At 45.1% G+C, this 19,981-nt stretch overlaps 1 protein-coding gene across 8 annotated transcripts in view; it reads right to left on the reverse strand.

The window, feature by feature from the left end:
* The window catches only part of LOC119185247 (uncharacterized), a 255,979-nt gene that overhangs the window by 195,255 nt on the left and 40,743 nt on the right, over positions 1 to 19,981 (reverse strand). For all 8 annotated transcript variants that reach the window (XM_075879542.1, XM_075879539.1, XM_075879544.1 and 5 more), the window contains exons 4-5: positions 17,765 to 17,919; positions 520 to 687 (exon numbers count right to left, since the gene is read on the reverse strand). In XM_075879542.1, the coding sequence (XP_075735657.1) occupies positions 520 to 687; positions 17,765 to 17,919 (323 nt within the window). The remainder of the gene's footprint in view (positions 1 to 519; positions 688 to 17,764; positions 17,920 to 19,981) is intronic.

The raw sequence follows: 19,981 nt of genomic DNA on the forward strand, positions 1-19,981 counted from the left end.
CCACAGCAGATGTGGCAAACAAAAATCACAGTTGTGACTCTGTGTGCATAAATCATGTGTACTTCCAAAGCATGCTGCTGCCGGCCATTGCTCAAAGGTTTTGGTACACAAGTTCATATCACCTGTCGTGACATAGAAATGTGTTCGGAATATGCCAATTTTGGCCATTGGACACAACCATATTCAGCCGGGCAATTTTACAAATTTTTATCAAGTGAAATTCGTATCAAGTTTGTATTACCAAAATTCTGTAATGTTCATTGCACAATACCAAGAATAAAAGAAATCACAACAAACAGCACAAGCAACAAGACTGTACAGCAGCAGAACATTGAAACCTCCAGCAATGAGAAACATAATGAAGCAGCAAAATGAGCAGACAGTGCAGAAGAGAGCTTTTTTTGGCACCGTTGGTGTACATGTTCCACCACTGTGCAAAGAAAGCAATATGTCCACTAAAATTAATTCTCACACGGCAAGTGCCCTCGTGCCATTAGTACACCCCACTACTAGAATTACCTTATTTTTTTCTTCAAGGCTGCGCAGCTCTTGTCGAAGACATTCTGTGCCTAGATTGAGGGTGGCCATCTTCGACTGCATGCATTCCAAACTGTCAAACACTTCCTGGTACTTGTGGCGCCAAGTGACTAGATTATGGTTCGTAGCAGCTAACTCTTCTTCCAATGCCTGAACATGCAAACAAAAAATAGAAGTAACCATTGAAAGACAAAGACACTATATTGAGTTGCTTTGCTAAACCAGACTAAGTATGCCAATTTGCTTTTTTTCAAAATTTTCCGTCTTTTCCAGGTTTTTTTAAGATGATTTAAAGTGAATTCCATGACCATTACGTCTGCTTAGAACACCCCGTGCACTATCAACAGACCCATGAGTGGTAAAGAAACTTAGGTAATCGTATAGAATAGTAAATAAGTGTACCACATGTGCTCGGAATATTCCGAGCATGTGCGATAAATATGAAAAAATATTTATATCGGGCCAAAATGATACCTCTGAGCCAGAGAATCAGCAAGTTGGCTGTTTGGCAGAATGCAAACACAGATGTTAAACCGCAGCTGAAAGTTTGAAGGAGCCCACGATAGTCCAACAACACAATCCAAGCTGCTAGGAAATGTAGAAGTGGCCCCATCTCGTGACATCTGTGTAAAAGGAGGACGCCAGAGCCCGGCCGGTTCCGCCACTGAAGTATATTCTAGTTCACTATAACGGTTACAGCCCAGGCCACTTAAGATGTGTGGATTGGATTATATCGTCCTCTATTTATTGACTTTACTATGTATTTAGAATGTTGATTAGATTATATCTGATGCGACCTGGATTGCTGTATTTACTATTGATATGTATCCCCACCTAAACTGTACACCTCTGATATATACTATTCAGCAAAAAATAATCATGCGTACATACTACTCGTGTATTCTGTGCACCACGCATTCACAATGACTAACAATGTTGCAAGAACGGAGTCGCACCACATACTTTTCTTCAGTCTTTCTTTTTTCTACGACGAGCACATGCATGTTGATGTTATATTTTTCTGTGCTCTGACGCTTAGAGTTCGACAAAGTCCTTAGATGCCTGCAATGAAAGCTAGGGGTAGCGTTTCAAGCGATTACGTTCAAATATGTGCCGGCAAGAAGGCATCTGTCTGGTAGCAACAGCTTCTTCGATTCCACCGATTTATCACAGATACGAGCGGGTTACCTTCGTTTGTGTACTCTTCAAAAAACATAACGCTAAAACTAATCACAGACTTAATAATACCATTTTAAGAAACTGAAACAAGAAATTTAGATGACGTTACACAACTCTACTCTTGACACAGACGCTACCAGCAATAAGTGCGTAGCTGAGGACGTTTGCTGTTGCATTGCGAGATATAATAATGATAGTAATAATATTAAAAGGCATCACAAAGCCCAGCAAGCATCTGCTAATGAAAGTTCTATCCGAACTGGAAGGCCTTCAAGCCAAGCAGAAATCATGGTTAAGACAAAAATGCACAAATTTACCGCCGTGTGTAATATTGTGGTTGGAAACTCAAATATGCTGTGTGATATGTAGAAGCTCTATTATACATCGATTGATTGATTGATATGTGGGGTTTAACGTCCCAAAACCACCATATGATTATAAGAGATGCCTTAGTGGAGGGCTCCAGAAATTTTGACCACCTGGGTAGGGTGGATAGTGTCAGAAAGTGTGAAAAGCAGCCGCCGAAAGTGCAGGTCCCTAGAACGGGCTGATGCCGCTTGGGGCACTGCACGAACCGGCACAGGTAGTCTTGCACAGGCGACAAATGAGTCAGCACACGCTGCTCTCCCCCAAAGTCGCTCCCAGGCTATGTGGTGGTCACCCGTTCTCCGTAAAATCTTTTTGACCAAGTAAGTGTAGGGCAGTACATGGCACCTAAGCCCTTTAAAGTCTCATCTCCGAAAACCATTCTCGAAAAGGCCTACAAGCAAGACTCAACCCCAACTTTCGTGTACTTATGGATATTGTGGTTATTCGTGGAGGAGCTATAAGTGTGCTGAGAGACATCATTCTCTGGACGGCTTCATATTGAATTAAGCATCCTAAATTTATTCAACCACGAGCAGGAACTTTGGTACAAGAGCCCCGTTTCGCTGTCCCGAACGCATAATCTTGTGGAAGCAGCAACTTGAATACTCACTTAGCACTCAATTATCGGCCACCGAATGTAAGTTTTAACGCACAAAGAGCGTAACAACCATGTTTAAAGCAGCAGACATGCGAACAGTTTTCACAAAAACACTTCATTTTAATGCGTGCAAGTTGCTCATGCACTACAATACTCATAGCTTTACTATGTGCCTTTTCTTTTCATCTTATGTTTTGTTCACGCTTAAAAAAAACGAAGAAGAAGAAATGTGACCGAGTGAGGCAATAACATCGCACCAAGAAAATTCCGACAGATCGAAAAGACTGTGCCGAGATACCGCTTGTGCCTGGGCTGGGAGATTTCTTGGCACATTTACTTAAGAAACAAGCAGTATTGTGTGCATTACTGAAAAAAAGTAACCAGATCGGTTACTCGCTAGGCTAACAATAAAGAATCCCGTTACCACCCCTACAATGCCTACAAGAAAGGCAACGGCTTGTCGTTACGGAAGTAAAAATAACACATGTCTTCTTCGCTTATACTCCAAGATCAGAAGTTTGAATCAGTGCGCCCTCGCTCTGGGAGCCAGAATAACATTTTAATGAACCTTGTATTTATATTAGACATGTCTAAAGCATGCGTTAACACATGGTTCCAGTACCATAATTCATCTTGCTAAGCTAAACGTTAACTCAAGTGTTCGTCTCACAGGCACAAAGAAATGTAGATTGTACCCACCCCTAGAACTGTTTATGATGAACAATCATTGTTCTATAGGTTACATTACCTACTAACCATCTTAAAGCATGAAGATTTTGATCCTTCATTTGATCGAAATCCTTACAACAGACTCTTCGCCCAGCTAATTTATTTTTGTGAATAGTACGTCTCCCAGAATTTCGGTCACTCTTTTTGATTTTTGCTTTTCATGTTCATGCTACGGCATGACTATACATAAGTATTCCTTCGCTCTGTTTCATAACTTTTGTATTATGTACTCTATGTCATAAGTTATACTTGTAAAGTTTATTTTGTATTCTACATGTATGAATGTCTGTCCTGTATAGCTGCTTTGCCAACTTGTGACAAGGTCGGTACCTTGTCGATCCTTCGAGCTTTTAGTCCCGTGCTCCTATTATAAGAAAAGAAGTCTCTCACTAAAACAACTAGCTACTTTAGGTGAATTACTGCTGTAACTAGGAAACTTTGCACAAGATGCCAGACGTACAACACAGTGGCCTAATGTGCACAGGAGAGTTGCATGTGATGGCTTATGTCGTGGCACATGCTAAATCTATTTCACATTGTCACAGAAAGCACAAATATTATTTCACCATCATACCCTTTCCGAAAAGAAATCATCACTGATTTCAACAAATTTACAGTAATTCTGGCAGCTTGTATCTGCTAACGGACCATAAGCACAGGTGTTGTATGAATAAAGAAATGCCTAAACTATATACTTTCATGGAAAAAGATCTTTGCAGTGTAAATACCCTTTAAACCTACACAGGGCCCGCGAAAATTACAACTATTTATGCAAAGGCGTTCAAGGTGAGCTTTACTTTCCCAGGTATCCAACAAATGCTCCGTGACCTGTACTATCAGCAGAAGAAAATTTTACTTTTGGATGCAGAACTGATGAACAGTGCTACCGTGTTGCAGGAACAACTTGCTGACAACTCGCAGGATTTAAGCAACAGCTCTATTTCTACATGGTAACGAGTGCCTTAATCACTAATTACAAAAGTAACATGCTATACCAGTAATGGTGCTATTTATAACGCGTTACCAGCAACACTAGAAATAAGACGGGCGTTCTTGCACTCCTCACGATTATTACGAAGTACCAGATTTCTTGCAGCATAGCTTGCCACCTAATATACAGGGCAACGGTCTGCCGCTCAGACCGTGTACGACTCATGAGCGAAAGACACTGCTTGTGCATCAGATGGAAGCCCTTCGTAGTCTTTCTCGTCGTATTCTGTCTCATGCCGCATTTTTTCTGTAGATTCCTTCAGTCACCCATGTTGCCACCCTTTGCGACCAGGCACAATGCAGCAATGCTGTGTCTTCTTTTTCAACATAACAACTTCAGGTATTTCAGAAAAACCCAGCACAATCACTGATTGACGAAGTACTTATAAAGCAGCTACCGTCTGTGAAGAAAAAAAAAAAGCTGCGCACCTGAGGAGAACTCTGCAAAGTGTGCCTCTCACTACCTGCGCCGCTGCCATCAGCGCCTCTAGTGGCATCGGCACCCCATTCTAGCCACCCTAACCTAGGGTTCTTTAACGTGCACCCAAATCTGAGCACATGGGCCTACCGTAAAATTCCGAGCAAGCGCCCCCCCTCCTAGTTTTGAGAATTTGAATTTGCTGCCCACTTCCGAGCACGCCCCCCCTATCAAAACTGGCACCCTTGCTCTGTCTCTAGCCATTGCTGGATCTAACCATAGCCGTTAGGCTTGGCGTGTGTTCGGTGTGTTAACGTAGCCAGTTGGTATTGTTCGTTGTTCCTCGTGGTCGACTTTGCTGCATGATGCCGTCCAAGCGTTTTTACACTATTGCGAAGAAAATTGAGGTGGTTCAGTGGCATCGCCAAGGTAGAAGAAATGCGCACATGACCTCGCGGCACTTCAACATCGATCACAGGAGGATTCGAGAGTGGGACAACAAATATGTAGCCTTGCTACAACAAAACTTCGGCAAGTCGAAGTCACGATGCAAGCTGAGCAACAGTGCTCCCGTATTAAGCGAAGAAGTCGACGATGACCTTTTCGAGTTTTTTGAAAGTGAGCGCAGTGCCGGGTGCGCTGTTAGCAACAGGTTGCTTGCAGAAGAGGCTGTGCGTGTAGCCAGGAGCCTGCAGCTCGAAAGCTTTGTAGCGTCAGACCACTATATTGCCAAGTGAAAGAAGCGTTTTAGCATCTTCCTGCAGGTCACATGGCTGAGAAGCGGCGCCGCGGTACAAAGCGATTTCCCTCTCTGCACCTTAAAGACGACAGCAATGACTGCCTCTCCATTGCTGCCCTCTGCACCGAGAAAAGAGGACTCTTTCCGTGTGCGGCCTTGAATAAAGAAGGGTATCTACAAGCAGAGACTGAAAAGGGAGAATCGTGGCTCAGGCGCGTTGCAGATCGGCAGTTGAGAGAGAGCAAACAATCTGCAACAGTCTTTTCTTTCCTGTTCCTTCTTCGCCCGCAGCGTTGAGAGGTGCCGCCAACGGGATTGGGCATAGTGCTGAGAGCATTTTCAGAGCGCCGTATGTTCGAATTAACCATCGCAAGTGCTTGCGCGTTCGAATCACGGGATGTTTTTCGCCCATTAAAATTACATAGCTTTCACGGGACCTTAGCATGAGTTCAAACTAACCGAAATTATTCGAACTGACCAGAATTGACCGGAATTAAGTGTGTTCGAAATAATGAGGTTCAACTGTGTTTATTTTCCATCCATGCGTGGTCGCGTAGCGGTAAATCAGGTCGTGAGGTGGTTTCCTTCTTTGCATGCTTATAGATGTGCGCCCATCTGAGCATTCATTGCCACAAACCGTGATAATCGATATAACGAAATAATGGATATCACAAAATAATTGTGGCTCCCCTTCTTCGTTATAAAGAGGTTTGAGTGTATTAGACGAAGCTTCTATTCACAAACGCAGGCAGAAAACAATGCCGTGGAGGAGAGAGATACAGACATTGCATACGTGCCGACTGGATGCACAAGTCTATTGCAACCAGTCGACGTGTACTTTCAAAGCCAGCCTTCGAAGGAGCTGGGCGAAATTAATGCGCATAGCAGAAAGAACTCCAAAAAAAAATCTGCCGAAACTGTTCCGTCAGGACGTACTGAATTTTGTGGCCGCAGCAAGGGACGCTGTACCAGAGGCGACCATTATTCAGAGTTTCAAGCGCTGCGGAATATCAAATGCACTTAATGGGTCGGAGGACAGCCTTCTACGTGGCCGGTTGTCCGACATTGGCGACATTCGTCCAAAACATCCCGAGGAATTGCAGGCTGAATGCTACAGCCTGTTGTTTGACATTGACTCTGATGGTTTATTTAATGGATTTGAAAGTGAATAAGCAATCATCAAAAATTTTCCATCAAAGCTTCTGTTCACTTTGTACATCGCTGTAAGTAGCCTTTATTGTTGTTTAGAAAAAAAATGACCAGCCGCCATTTTGAATTTTGCAGCACTTTCGAGCAAGCAGAGGACCACCAGGGGGACGCCGTCTCGTGTGGATGTGAAAACATCGGCTCCGCGTTCGAAAATGTTTTTGGACAGTTTTTTGCGCATTTGTGAACGTCTTTTGGTGCCAGTCGACGCATAAGACTACACGGACTACATTGATACCAAGTATTTCACTGTGGGTGAGCTTTTCGGCCTTTTTTCAAGACTCTTCTGGTTGCCCATCTGCTCAGCTGAGTGCGCTAGCCTGAGGCTACGGCGGAGCGGCCGCCGGCCCTTCTCGGAAGGGTGTTTCAGCGCTCCACACACGGAATGTCTGTGCAAGTTTCTGTCGATGGGGAGGATATCACTCCCAATGATCTTCAAGATTCTGGATGGTCTGTGGCTACCAGTAAACGTAAACTTCGTGGGACACATACCCCCAGGACCGAGACGCAAACCAGCGTCTCTATGCACGGCGACGCGTGATTGCCTCAGCGCTCCCGAGCTGCGGTGAAGAAGCGTCTTATCGCTGCTTCTAGACTTCTTCACCTTCCAAGAGATCACCATCGAGTCATCGTGAGACCTAGAAATGGCCTGGACATGAGAACTGTGAGTCAAATTAAGTTCGCGAAGTCACTCGCAGTGGCTGCAGCACTCAGTGAGGAAGAAGTCACGGAAGACGTGGTATGCCCGAATATGATGCAGAACATCGCAGTTCCGGTGAAGAGGAACGCCAGAGCCTATTCCAAGATCACCGCCATTACTCTAGGTACCGCCATTACTCTAGGTACCGCCAGTTTTGATGTTAGTGCCTACCGAGCTGCCCCAGATGACACCTGCAAAGGTATCATCAGGGGTGTTGACGCGAACATTGGTCAAGAACAACTTTATTCTCTTATTGTACACCCAAGGAACCCGACTGCACTCCAAGTGAAAAGAATCGAGAATTCCACCACGGCGATCATCCTCTTTGACGTACTAAAGGTCCCAAATTACGTCATATGTGGAAATAGTTTGGTTCGCTGCACCCTGTATCGTCGACAGACGGATGTCTGTTATGCCTGTGAAAAGCTAGGTCATCGAGCCGATGTTTGTCCCCATCCAGAAGAGGCGGTCTGTAGAGGGTATGGTATGTCATCTCCTTCGGAGGATCACGTCTGCACCCCAGAATGCAAGTTGTGTGGGGGTCCACATCTCACGGCAGATAAGACTTGTAAGCATCATTTTCAAGTGCCCTACATAGTCCATCGTCGAAGACGAGAGCGATGAATTCAATATACGATGGAATTTGTGGAACAAGACGCCGACGACATGAACTTCACAGATGTTGGAGGAGACTTCTCATCGCTACCAGCCGCTGCAGGCGGCCGCGCTACGACTGAACACCCGAGCTACGACTGAAGACCTGAGCAGCAGCTGGCGCCCGCCTGACGTAAGCCAACAGCTACAACCACCGCGAGGGCGATCCCGTTCCAGAGGCAAAGAAGGGGCCGTTCGAGATCCAGAGGACATTCTAGATCCAAGGGCTGTTCTAACTCACGGGTGCCTACCGTCCACATTGGTGTGCAGCAAGGAAATCAGCACCAGACCTGAGCATCCAAGATCAAGGGCTCCCAACCACAGGTAAAGGGGGGTACCAATCCAGAGGAACACTCAGATATACGCGCAGATGCGAAGAGAAAATGCTAATCTCAGGGCCATTGTCGAGCAACTCAGGGCTGAAATAGCCGACTTAAGGAAATCACAGCAAGTTTCCTCTCCGTCTCTTTCAAACACAGATCCCTGTACAGAGGCCGCATCAGATGCGAGTCACGATGAGATACCCATGGACGTCCAGCCAGGGGCAAAACCAACAAAAAGGAGAGCGCTAGAACAGCCAGCCAATAACGAGGACAGAGATTTCAAAACACAGGTCAAGAATACCTTGAATGATATCAAAAATGCTCTCAAGGCGGTGATTGAGTCGATTGCCGTATTGGACAGCAGAGTCACAAAGATCGAGGCTGACCAAGTTAAAGCTTTACAATCTGCCGAGGCTAGTCCGGCCCAAGTAATACCGAAGGTCAGGATCGTGCAGAAGGTAAAAACCCGTACCGTCTCTCAGGAGAGAGCTTTTGAGGGTCCCAACAATGGCGGGACACCTTAACAATTTCGTAATTTGGCAGTGGAACTGCTAGGGCTCCCAATCAAAGAAGGCAGCTCTCCAGCAGTATATTAAATCCCAGCCAATTAGACCACATGTTATTATGCTGCAGGAGACGCTTACGGAAACAATGAGCCTGCCAGGCTACACCCATCACATCACGAAACCTCTAGATGGCCGCGGTATCTGCACGTTTGTGTCCAAGAAGTACGCTTACATTGAGCACAATTTGCAGACGGCAAATAGCAAGATTGAACACTCTCTTTTAGAAATTATACCAAGCAGCAACCTTAAAAATAGCATTTTCATACTCCACATATATAGCTCTCCAAAAGGCAGGCACCATCGCTTCACCTCATTGTTATCGAAAGCCGTTACGATCGCTAGGAAAGTGGACGCACCCATAGTTATAGCGGGAGATTTCAATGCACCCTATCAAGCTTGGGGCTACCCTCGCACCACTGCCAAGGGAGCCGAGCTCTGGCAAGCGGTATCGGATCTGAATCTTACTTTGGTCACTGACCCCACGTTTCTTACCCGCACTGGAAGTTCTTGCTCTAAGGATACTACCCCAGACCTCACCTTTGTCGCAACCACGGGGGAGGTATCATGGCTAAACTTGGGAGAAAACTTGGGGAGCGACCATTGTATTCTGAGTACGACATTACAAATTCAGGCAAAGCCCCCTAAAGCTTTCAAATTCACAGATTGGGACCTCTTCCATAAGATCAGAGCGGAGAGCGCAGAGGAAATTAATGACTCACCGAAGTTCGACAAGTGGCTGTCTCAGCTGGTCGAAGACGTCAAGTCGGCCACCAAAACGATAGAGACTGACATTCCGGTCAATAAAATGAATAGCAGGCTTGCTCATCTTCTGGAGGCTAAAAGCGCTTTCCTTGCCAGGTGGAAAGCACACCGTATGAATCGAAGACTGCGAAAACGCATTGCAAGTCTTAACCAGGAAATAACGACTCACTGTCAGACGCTGGAAAAACAGCATTGGGACGAGATTTGCAACACGGTGGATGGTCAGATGAAGGCTGGGGGAAAATGGAACCTCCTCAAACACCTGCTGCAGGAGACCAAGTCTAAATCCAACCAGACGTGCTTGGTAGACCGAATACTGCACTCAGAAAGGAAGGTTAAATCGGACACTGAAATAACGGAGTGTCTGGCACAGAGATACCTTCCTTTGGACACAACCCGGCCTCCTTCTGGCTACGCGCAATACACGGGATCACCAGCCTTCGAATTGGACAAGCCCTTCCAGGAAGCAGAGGTCCGGACCATCTTAAACAATCTTAATGGGAACTCCAGCCCGGGCCCGGATGGCATTACAAACAAGACACTACGCAATTTAGACGATGACTCTGTCACCTACCTCACCAAAGAAATCAATCGTATTTGGGAGATGGGGACTTTCCCTGAGCACTGGAAAAGGGCGTCTGTTATTCTCATACCTAAACCTGGCCGGAGTCCCAGTTTTAACAACTTACGTCCCATTTCACTGACGTCCTGTATAGGCAAGGTCGCCGAGCATGTCATCAACGATCGAATATCAAAACACATAGAGAAGACTAACCTGTTCCTGTACAACATGGTAGGTTTTAGATTACACCTATCTACTCAGGACGTCATGAAAATGCTGAAGCATCACATCATAGATCAGGAGACAAAAGACGTTAGCGCTATTCTCGGTCTGGATTTTGAAAAGGCCTTTGACAATGTCTCGCACTCCCACATACTTGCCTCCATCTCTTCTCTCAACTTAGGAGCCAACTTTCACAATTTCACCAGCTTGTTCCTCAGGAATAGAAAAGCCACTTTACAGCTTGGGGACCTCAAGTCTGAGCCCTACGATCTCGGTCCTTCGGCACCCCGCAGGGCTCAGTCGTCTCCCCACTGCTGTTTAACATTGCAATGTGCGGCCTTACTGCCAAGCTCTCAAACCAAGAAGGCATCAAGTAGCCATCTACGCGGACGACATCACCATATGGAGTGTCGGTGGCTCGGAGGGCTCTGTGGAGAGCTCTCTTAAAGAGGCCGTCGACTGTGTTGAAGTCTACATAAATGAAATGGGCCTCAAGCTCTCGCCAGCAAAGTCCGAACTTCTCTTATATCGACCCACGAGACGGGGACCCAAACTTAAAAACTGGCAACCACTGGCCGACATCGACATTAGGCTGCACACGGCATCGGGGCAGCTTATTTCAAGGATGGACTTCATACGCGTTCTGGTCATGATTATCGAAGCTAATGGACAGAACGGCCACACGATCGACCGTCTGACTTCCAAGGTGGAAGGGGTCATCCGACTAATCTCACGCATTTCCAACAGTCGGCGTGGTCTTCGAGAGCACAATCTCCTCAGACTGTTCCATGCATTCTTGATGAGCCACATAAGCTATGTTGCATCTATGCACCGGTGGCAACTCCATGAAAGAAATAAACTGAACATCCTCATAAGGAAAAGCATCAAGAAAGTTCTTGGTATTCCTTCGCATAAGCACTGACAACCTTATGAAACTTGGAGTTCACAACACGCTTGAAGAAGTTATCGAGGCTCAAGAAACGGCACAGGTTGCCAGACTTTTGATCACACCAGCGGGGAGAAAGATTCTGGTTGACACTGGAGTCAACCCCCTGACGCTCGAAGTGCAAAATACGCCGCTCGATGATTATATACGCTCTCGAATCAAAGTGTTCCCCCTACCACGAAATATGCATCCACAGTACAACGTGGGCAGGCGTGTCGCTCGAGCCTCCTCTCTTTTAGCTCAAGCTCACAAACACTCTTCTATTTCATGCTTTGTTGATGCCGCCCAGTACGGCGTTTCCGCTCGCTTTGCAGTGGTATCCGTAGATACTAAAGGTCAGATTTTATCCTTCGCATCGGTTCGAACCACTTCTTACAAAGCAGAACAGATGGCCGTTGCGCTAGCACTCCTTGATCCACAAAAGACTGATATTTATACGGACTCTAAATCCGCTGCTAGGGCCTTCGCTTCTGGTTCCGTGTGCAAAGAAGTTTTGAGAACTCTCGCTCAAAAAGAACTCACCCACCATACTATTATTTGGTTCCCTGCTCACCTTGGCTTGAGGGTTGGTGGCCTTCCCAATGTCAATGAGCTAGCCCACTGCAAGGCGCGAGGCCTCACTTACTGCGCCGGGAGTAGTGCTTCTCAGACAGAAGGGTCAGCCCCCAGCCTTCATTTTAGGGACATTTTGACTACCTTCAACGAGATCAGGAAGCATTATCAATTAGTCCGTAGGTCCTTTCCATTGCCACACGAAAAGTTGTCTAGGCCACAGGCAATCTCTCTTCGCATGCTTCAGACGGGAACATACCCCAGCCTCGTAACCTATAGCCATTGCTCCGATATTTCAGAACTTTGTCCGGACTGCCAGAATCGCAGTGATTTTAACCACATGCTCGGGAGGTGCCCCTCTTTACAAAGAAAAAATGAATAATTTTTTGAAAACTCCTTTCATTTAATGCTCACGAGTCCGGTTCTCATACAACAACTCAAGGTGTCCAGAAGGTCCACGATGCGGCGGTGAGGCTGGGCCTCCCCGTCTCAACGTGGGAGCAGCCCGCGATCCTACCCCTATAAAACGGGGCTGGAATCCTTCAGGACCCCAATAAAAGTTTTTCATCCGTTCATACGAGCAAGCATCCCCTCCCCTTCACCACGGTCATTATCCCCACCTCAAGGGGGAGGAGGAGGGGGACTTGCTTGGAATTTTACGGTACAGCATTTTCGCCTCCATTCAAAATGCAGCCGCCGCAGCCCGGATTTGATCCCTCGCCCTGCGGATCAGCAGACATCAAAATATTAAATGTACAAGGTAAGGAGCACTTTAGACAACATGAAGGACAAGTTGCCAAGTGAAAATTTCCACAATCTTTTTTATGCTTTAGACTGCCACAATTGTGACAATCGGTACATCAGTGAGACCACTGATTTCAAGGATATAGTTAAACACGAATATAACGTCAAGAAACAATGTGTGACCTCATGCCCTCACTGAACACGTGGAGTATACAGGCCACCGAACTAACTGCCGCCTGTTTTGGCTATAAAAAAAAGTTGCATCTGCCTACTCCTGGAATACCAGCATATGCAGACAACTGCACTTACACTGAACAGGAGTGATGGGATGCTTTGGACAATGTAGTCTCAGTGCTTACGTCTCATACTTATGCGTACTTAAATACCCTGCGCCTTTCTTATGGCTATTATTATGAACAAGGCTACCGTAGCGAGTGCCGAAATGTCAGTAAGCATTATATTCCTTTGGTAGGTGCATCTTTTCGCGCCTACGCTAAGAAGCTACTGCTACGCACTGCTTTTTATTAATATTGTTTCATGCATCTTCTTGCTGTTTACTGTAGTTGCAGCCGAAGGAGTGGCTTTTTAAGTTTTGATCAATGGTAACATCTATTTTTGTGACAATCGCACAGACTGGCCGTCAGTTTTCATGACCAGGCCAGATTTTTCAGAAATTCCCTGACTTTTCCAGAAGGGTTCAAATACCCTGACTTTTCCAGGTTTTCCAGGTTGGCAGACACCCTGGTATAACTCATAATTATCCGTTTTTTTGTCCGCTACACTGAGCCAGAGTTAGCCATGTTGTGGCTTTGAGCAACATAATGCTTTGAAAAATAGTTTAGTCACAATTGAAACCCTAACCTACGTTTACATTAGACTCAAACACCTCACGACGATAAGTGACAAAATTGTTATCAATGCGCACTGAGGCTGCATGTTGTCACCTACATTAGACTATATTATTCTCACCTACTGAACGAAAGCCTCACGTAACGATCTCCACTTTGCCATCCTGAGTGAGCAGTTTCCATTCTATGCCTGGCAATCAGTACAAAATTTCATATCACCATCTTATCCTCTGCCATCGTCAGCTACGTTTCTTATCTCTTAATGTCCATTCTGTCACTTTTATGTATCACTACAGTAAAGGTATAAAACTCAGGGACGGACTGTCATGCTTTTTATTAGACTGCTTTGCACCTACTTCCAGTTAAAAGAAGAAATAGATAAGCACTACGTATCCCATCAAAAAATAAGCACTCTAGCATGTCAGATGACTTCTTGTTCTCCCTGACCAGTCTGCGTGACGATTTGTCTTCATTCAAGCCGACATTTCATCGTCACTGGCATTTTCTGTGCGATATAATGGGGCAACTGACTTTTTTGCGGTAAGAACGCACTCAGTTTTGAATTGCCAGGACCGCGGTTTTGAAATTTCATTTCGGATCTGTCAAGTTATAAGAAATGATTTTCTATTTATTCGAGTATTGAATAAATTGTCATGTTTCAGGTGGTCATATTTTCCAAGCAGCTGGGTAGGTAATTTACAAGTATTCTAAACATAAAATTGTAAATATTTTTATGCTTGACATTCCTACAAAATGTCCCTGCACAGAGCCCAAGTGCTTCCAGCCTGGCAAAACTCATTGCTAACCTAAAATTCTAAATCTGTCGTCGCTATGTGCTTTACAGAATTTTGAAGGTGTAATAATTGTGATGAAAAAGGCTTTCAGTAAACACAACAGGTATGAAAAAGCTATGTGTAGCAAGGAATACATACAATGAACATAGCTAACACGTAGCTGTGGTTGGGTCAACACTTAAAAGAAGTACTGCCACGAAAATTTGACTGTTACACTGCATTGCGGGTGCACCACCATGTGGTGTGTACAACAGAAACCACAACTGCAGCCTGTATGAATCATGATTGAGTTTTGAAGTTAGTAAAAGTGCCAAATAGGAAAGTCAAGCAAAAAGCCACGAGTTCGTTAAGCAGGCTTCTTTCATGAGCAATTTATGTTGCGAGTTTTGGCCAGATCACCAGAGTAGTATACAAGATGGACAATGCTGGTGGCAACACCTGATTTGGCAGAGCCTATCTAGAGACCCACAAACCTGACATTGCAGTGACTTATCTACTAACTAACCCTCTGTAAAACATTGACGGTGAGACGATCATGAACTAACACTATTCTCGTTACTTTTTTTTTCGACAAAAACAGGAACGAAACTGAAAAGAAAAAAATTATAGTCTCGTTGGTCGAAATGCCACAAGATGCCGCTACTGGCTCCATTGCTGCCATCAGTCGCTTTGGTAAAGGTGTACCGCGAACGTTAGAAAGTCTATAGACAAACTACAGCTCTCTACTGCATTGTGGACCGACAACTGCTTTGAGCTCCGCCATACGTACAAGAAATTTGCATACATTTACACGACAGCATTGCCCCATATCAGTAAGAGTCAGTAAAACATATGTTAGGGTACTTACATGTAGCACACACACTGTGACACGTCATGCATGCTCTGATTTAACTGCTATTTTTTGTTATTTATAAATGACAAGAGCGAAAATGTCTTCAGCATGTCAAATATCGTGGCTGCTGAAACATAAGGACCGACTGGCCAATGTTCAACTGTTGTTCACATGGAACCTTTTTCCACTTCAGTCCTCAAGGTTCTCACTTGAATACCGTGATCACTCGCGTAATGAACCAACCTTTTTTTTTTTTTTCAGAAAAGTTTATGCCGATTTGAGGGCAAGGTTCATTACGCGGGAGACAAAATGTCATGGAAGTTATAAAACAGCAAAACTTTCACATGACGGTTTTGCTTGTTTTGGCCCACGAAATGCGCGACGAATCTTTTTCGCGCCTAAAGCTCTTCTGTTTTTTCCCGTAACGAACGCACTCGAATCAATGCCAAAATGTCGTCCAGCCACTCAGTTCCCATGCTTCAGGGCATGCTCAACCAACCAAGTTCAAACCAGCTGTGTTTTTAGCGTACCTGCCGAATGCGCCCTGCGCAGCAGGTGTCCAATGAAGTTCTCTACGACAAACCCGGCAACGAAAAGGCAGCATTAGATGGCAGCGCACAAATGTCGCATGCGACACACCGGCAGTGCGATGAGCATTGCACTTTGCATGAACTTTCGATACGGCGGATGCATGGCGTGTTTTCATATGATGGCTATCCACCATATGGCATCTTCGACTGGCAGCACCAGTAGTGTTTTCTGCGCACTTGTGCAGTGCCATACGTTTGTCTGGGCACCACGCGTGCAGTGCCCCATGTTCGGCTGGGCTGGCCACGACATGAGTACACGCCATCGTGGCACCACGGAGGTAGACTGTGGAGCGTGATACAATCCAATCAGCCCGTGCGCACTGGCAGACGATGTGGTGATGTTTCGTCATTTCAGGCGTGATTTACCACTGGCACAGCCGCAGCACATGGCCGGATGGGACGGAAAAAACGTGCTTGAGCATACATCGTCCGACTGTACTCCCATAAGGCTACTTTTGCTGCCACTAGACACCAAAGACGATGCGAAAACTACCGTAACCCTCGACGAGTTGGTACAAAACTGATGTAGCACAACCACCTGGAAAACAGACGCGCACCCACTGGACGCGTAACGTGTAGCAAGTGTCTCTCATTGTATGGTTTTCCGTCGTTTGCTCTTTTATTCTTAGTACAAACAAAACAAAACTTAGTACAAGCAAAACAAACAAAACGGCACTGCTGTCATGGATTCAAGTCTTGTGGTTCACATGTTCGTCTGGCCCGTAAAGGGGCATGAAACATGAGCGGTGTTTGATGTAACACTTCCCTTCCGCCGTCACAGTGCCAGTGCACCTTAGCCGAAGATGTTAACAGTTTCTACGCCGTGCGCCCACCATCCCAAAGGCCTGGAGCTTTGTTTTTTCGTTGTTTTAGTGCCGCTGTGCTTGCCTGGCGCTATAAGCAAACAGGTTTCTCCTGCATTCGACAGATGGCACTCTGCTGAAAAAGGCGAGACTTTTAAATTTTCATTGACACTGTCCACGCTCGCACTACCCGCAAATGTTTAGCATGGTTGTGAAACTATGTTTTGACTTTATTGTGTTGTTGTTTTGGGATCTAATGGATTGATTTACCGTTCTTTCAATCATCAACAGCACTGGCTTACACCCCACAATAATATGAATAGATACATAAAAAAATTTTTTTCTTCTTTTTTCAAAAACAAAAATGGGAGGTGGGTTAATTATGCTTGTGGATTCATTACGCAAATGAATACGGTATTTTATACTACCACCACCATCTCCACCAGCGGCAGCTCCAGGCGGGCTCACGCGCCACACCTTCAACGCACACCGCTGCGGCCCTCCTGGTCATCACAGCTTTGCACCACCCCCACCCCATTTCGTACTTCTCAGCCAGGAACAGCTGGGTATAGGCACGACGCTAAAGCGCCACTTATTTTCGGGGCTAGTTCCTTTGGCAGGTGAGTTGTCACACACTACTTGGCGGATTCAGACTTCCATGGCCACTGTCCTACTAATCTTGTCCAACTGAGGTAAATAGTTACCTAATCGAGAGCATATCAGGCACAAAAGTACGACACATCTAATGATTTCTATTGAATTACCATGCCTGCCCACAAACTCTTTTGCCAAAGGCCACAATTGCTGCCACAACTGAGACAGCCTCTCCCACCAGCACCCCTCAGTGCTCCTTTAACTGATGGAGTCAGTCAGCATGTATTATCTCTGCTTGAGCCGCACCTGTCCGCAGCCTTCACAAGCTTTCACCCTCATTTATAAACCATACCACGTACAAAGATGTTACCAATTCATATCAATTTATACAGACCATGACAGCGATAGCAAAAGTGCACTTTGGCGTTCATATAAATTGCCACAGTAAAAATGTCATATTGCCATTTAGAATGTAAGAGTGAGAAACCAATGAGAAGCACTGCAAACCTCGAATGACTTGCACTTTTTTTCGTGAACTTCTTGGAGAGACTCATACGCTTTGCGAAGCTCCTGAAGTTCAGCGTGATCCACTTGCCATCTGCGCCGTTGGGCAAAGAGGTCCTCAATTGTTGCATCCTTCGCCTCACACTTCTGGTTCAAATCTGAGAAAGACCGGAGAGATACTTTGATGAGACCTCTGCTTTTTTTTATTACTAGTTGTGCAGGAACTTTCTTCAGGTGACACAATGAATAAACTTAGACTAATAAGATTGCTTTGAGAACACCAACGTCATTTTTTTCACTATCATATGCTCATTATTAGAGGAGAAATCAAGGACAAAATTTCATTTTAAACTTCGTGCCGAAATCTCCATTCATGACATAACAAACTTCAAACGATACCTTTTTCATAATTTGGCAACATTGGCTCAGCAAAATTTTCTGAAACATGGTTTTCTATGTCTATGCCCTCTTGCAGTATCATGCACTTCATTTTTACCGATTAGTAACTACAGATGACCTAGTACACGCCATGAAAATCTACGAAGTGACAGCATTGAGTGCGTGAATTTCGAGGTAGTGTTGCCACCCACATTTTTTTGTGCGTTTTTCTTACCGACAAAGCATCTTTTTGTGGTAATTGTTACGTTTTAGGCAGTGTGAATTTGTCATTTCGTAAAGCACAAAAGATTATTCTTTCACTTAATGTCCCTTTGTGTCCCTCCCTTTAAAGGAAATGTCTACTGCTCAGAAAATTTTTTTCTGATTGTGGCACAAATAAAAAGATCGTTCAACACATCAGCGGCAACAATCATGCTTACGTGCCAGAAAAAAAAAGTATTATACTTTCAACTTATTGTCGATAGTCGATAAACATTGACCACTAGCGTCACCCAACAGCGAATGTGGTCAATCTTGACAATCTATTGGTACGACAAGAAATCTTCGCAGGCAGACTTATTTTGCTCAAACACAAACATGTTTGAGTTTAAATTGTATTTTATGCACTTGAGACAGTTTTAGGTTGTGCTAGAGACCAATTTTTACTTCTTTTTTTTTCTCACGCATACAAATAGGCACCTGGTGGTGCTGCCGACGGTACATTCGCTTGCCTGCATGCCCGCCTGCAAACGACGGAAAAACGTGACCACCGTGTCTGCCGCCGCTTATGACAACAACAAAAAAGTGTGTGCGTGCCTAAAACGATGACTGAAGTATTTGTTTTATTAAAAGCCAAACTTGAAGTCAGCGAAACTGCACGACATTTCTTTAGAAATAAAGGTTAACTCCTTAGTAACTTCCTTAGAAATAAAAGTTACGTGAAAATATAGAAAAAATAACGCAGGAAGCACTACAACTGTCTGATCTATGCTCATTCACCATTACAGAGTTCTTCCAGCCTATGTGGTATACTGGCAGAATAGCCTTGAAGATACCCTGTAGCAGACGTTGTGGCGCCACATGTGTTATTGTCAGCTGTCGGGTGGCGCCGCCCGCGTGAGGGACTGGGACGGGCATCTCTTAATAAAGGAATTGGTTTTATCACACTGACAAGTGCAGTGGCATCTTTTGTGGGTGGCTCTAATGCATCTAGCATCTTGGCCAACCTCAAAACACAACATCGTGTCAGATGTGAGATAGATAAACCAACAGCTTCGTGAGCGGGACTTGGAGTAGTTCCAAAAGCTTCAGGTGGTTACCAATTTTGCATTGACCTGACTCGTCTGAATGAGGTAGTGCTTCGAGAACGTCACATATTGCCAACCGTTGAGCAAGTTCTTGGTTTGATAGGAGACGCAAAAGTTTTTTCTAATCTCGATGCCACAGCCGGCTTTCACCAGGTCAAGCTTGCTCCAGAGTCCAAAAAGTTGAAAACTTTCGTAACGCCTTTTGGTCGATAATGTTTTTGTCGCCTGCCGTTTGGTATCACATCGGCCCCGGAATATTTTGAAAAACAGATGGCAAGAATCTTCGAGGGTCAAGAAGGTACCGCAAATATGACAGATCGCGACAAGAAAAAACACGACACCCGCTTAGAGCAAGTCCTCTTGCCTCCCTCTAAAGCCTGAATCAATCTAAACAGTGAAAAGAGCCACTTTGGTGTGTCCAGAGTGCCTTTCCTAGGTGTTGTCGTCTCATCAGCCAATGACATCAGGCCCTATGCAGACAAAATTGATGCTATCAAGACTCTTGAAGCACCTAAAAACACCGCCAAACTTCGCC

Source organism: Rhipicephalus microplus, chromosome X (genome assembly GCF_043290135.1).
Source record: "Rhipicephalus microplus isolate Deutch F79 chromosome X, USDA_Rmic, whole genome shotgun sequence".
Lineage (NCBI taxonomy): Eukaryota > Metazoa > Arthropoda > Arachnida > Ixodida > Ixodidae > Rhipicephalus > Rhipicephalus microplus.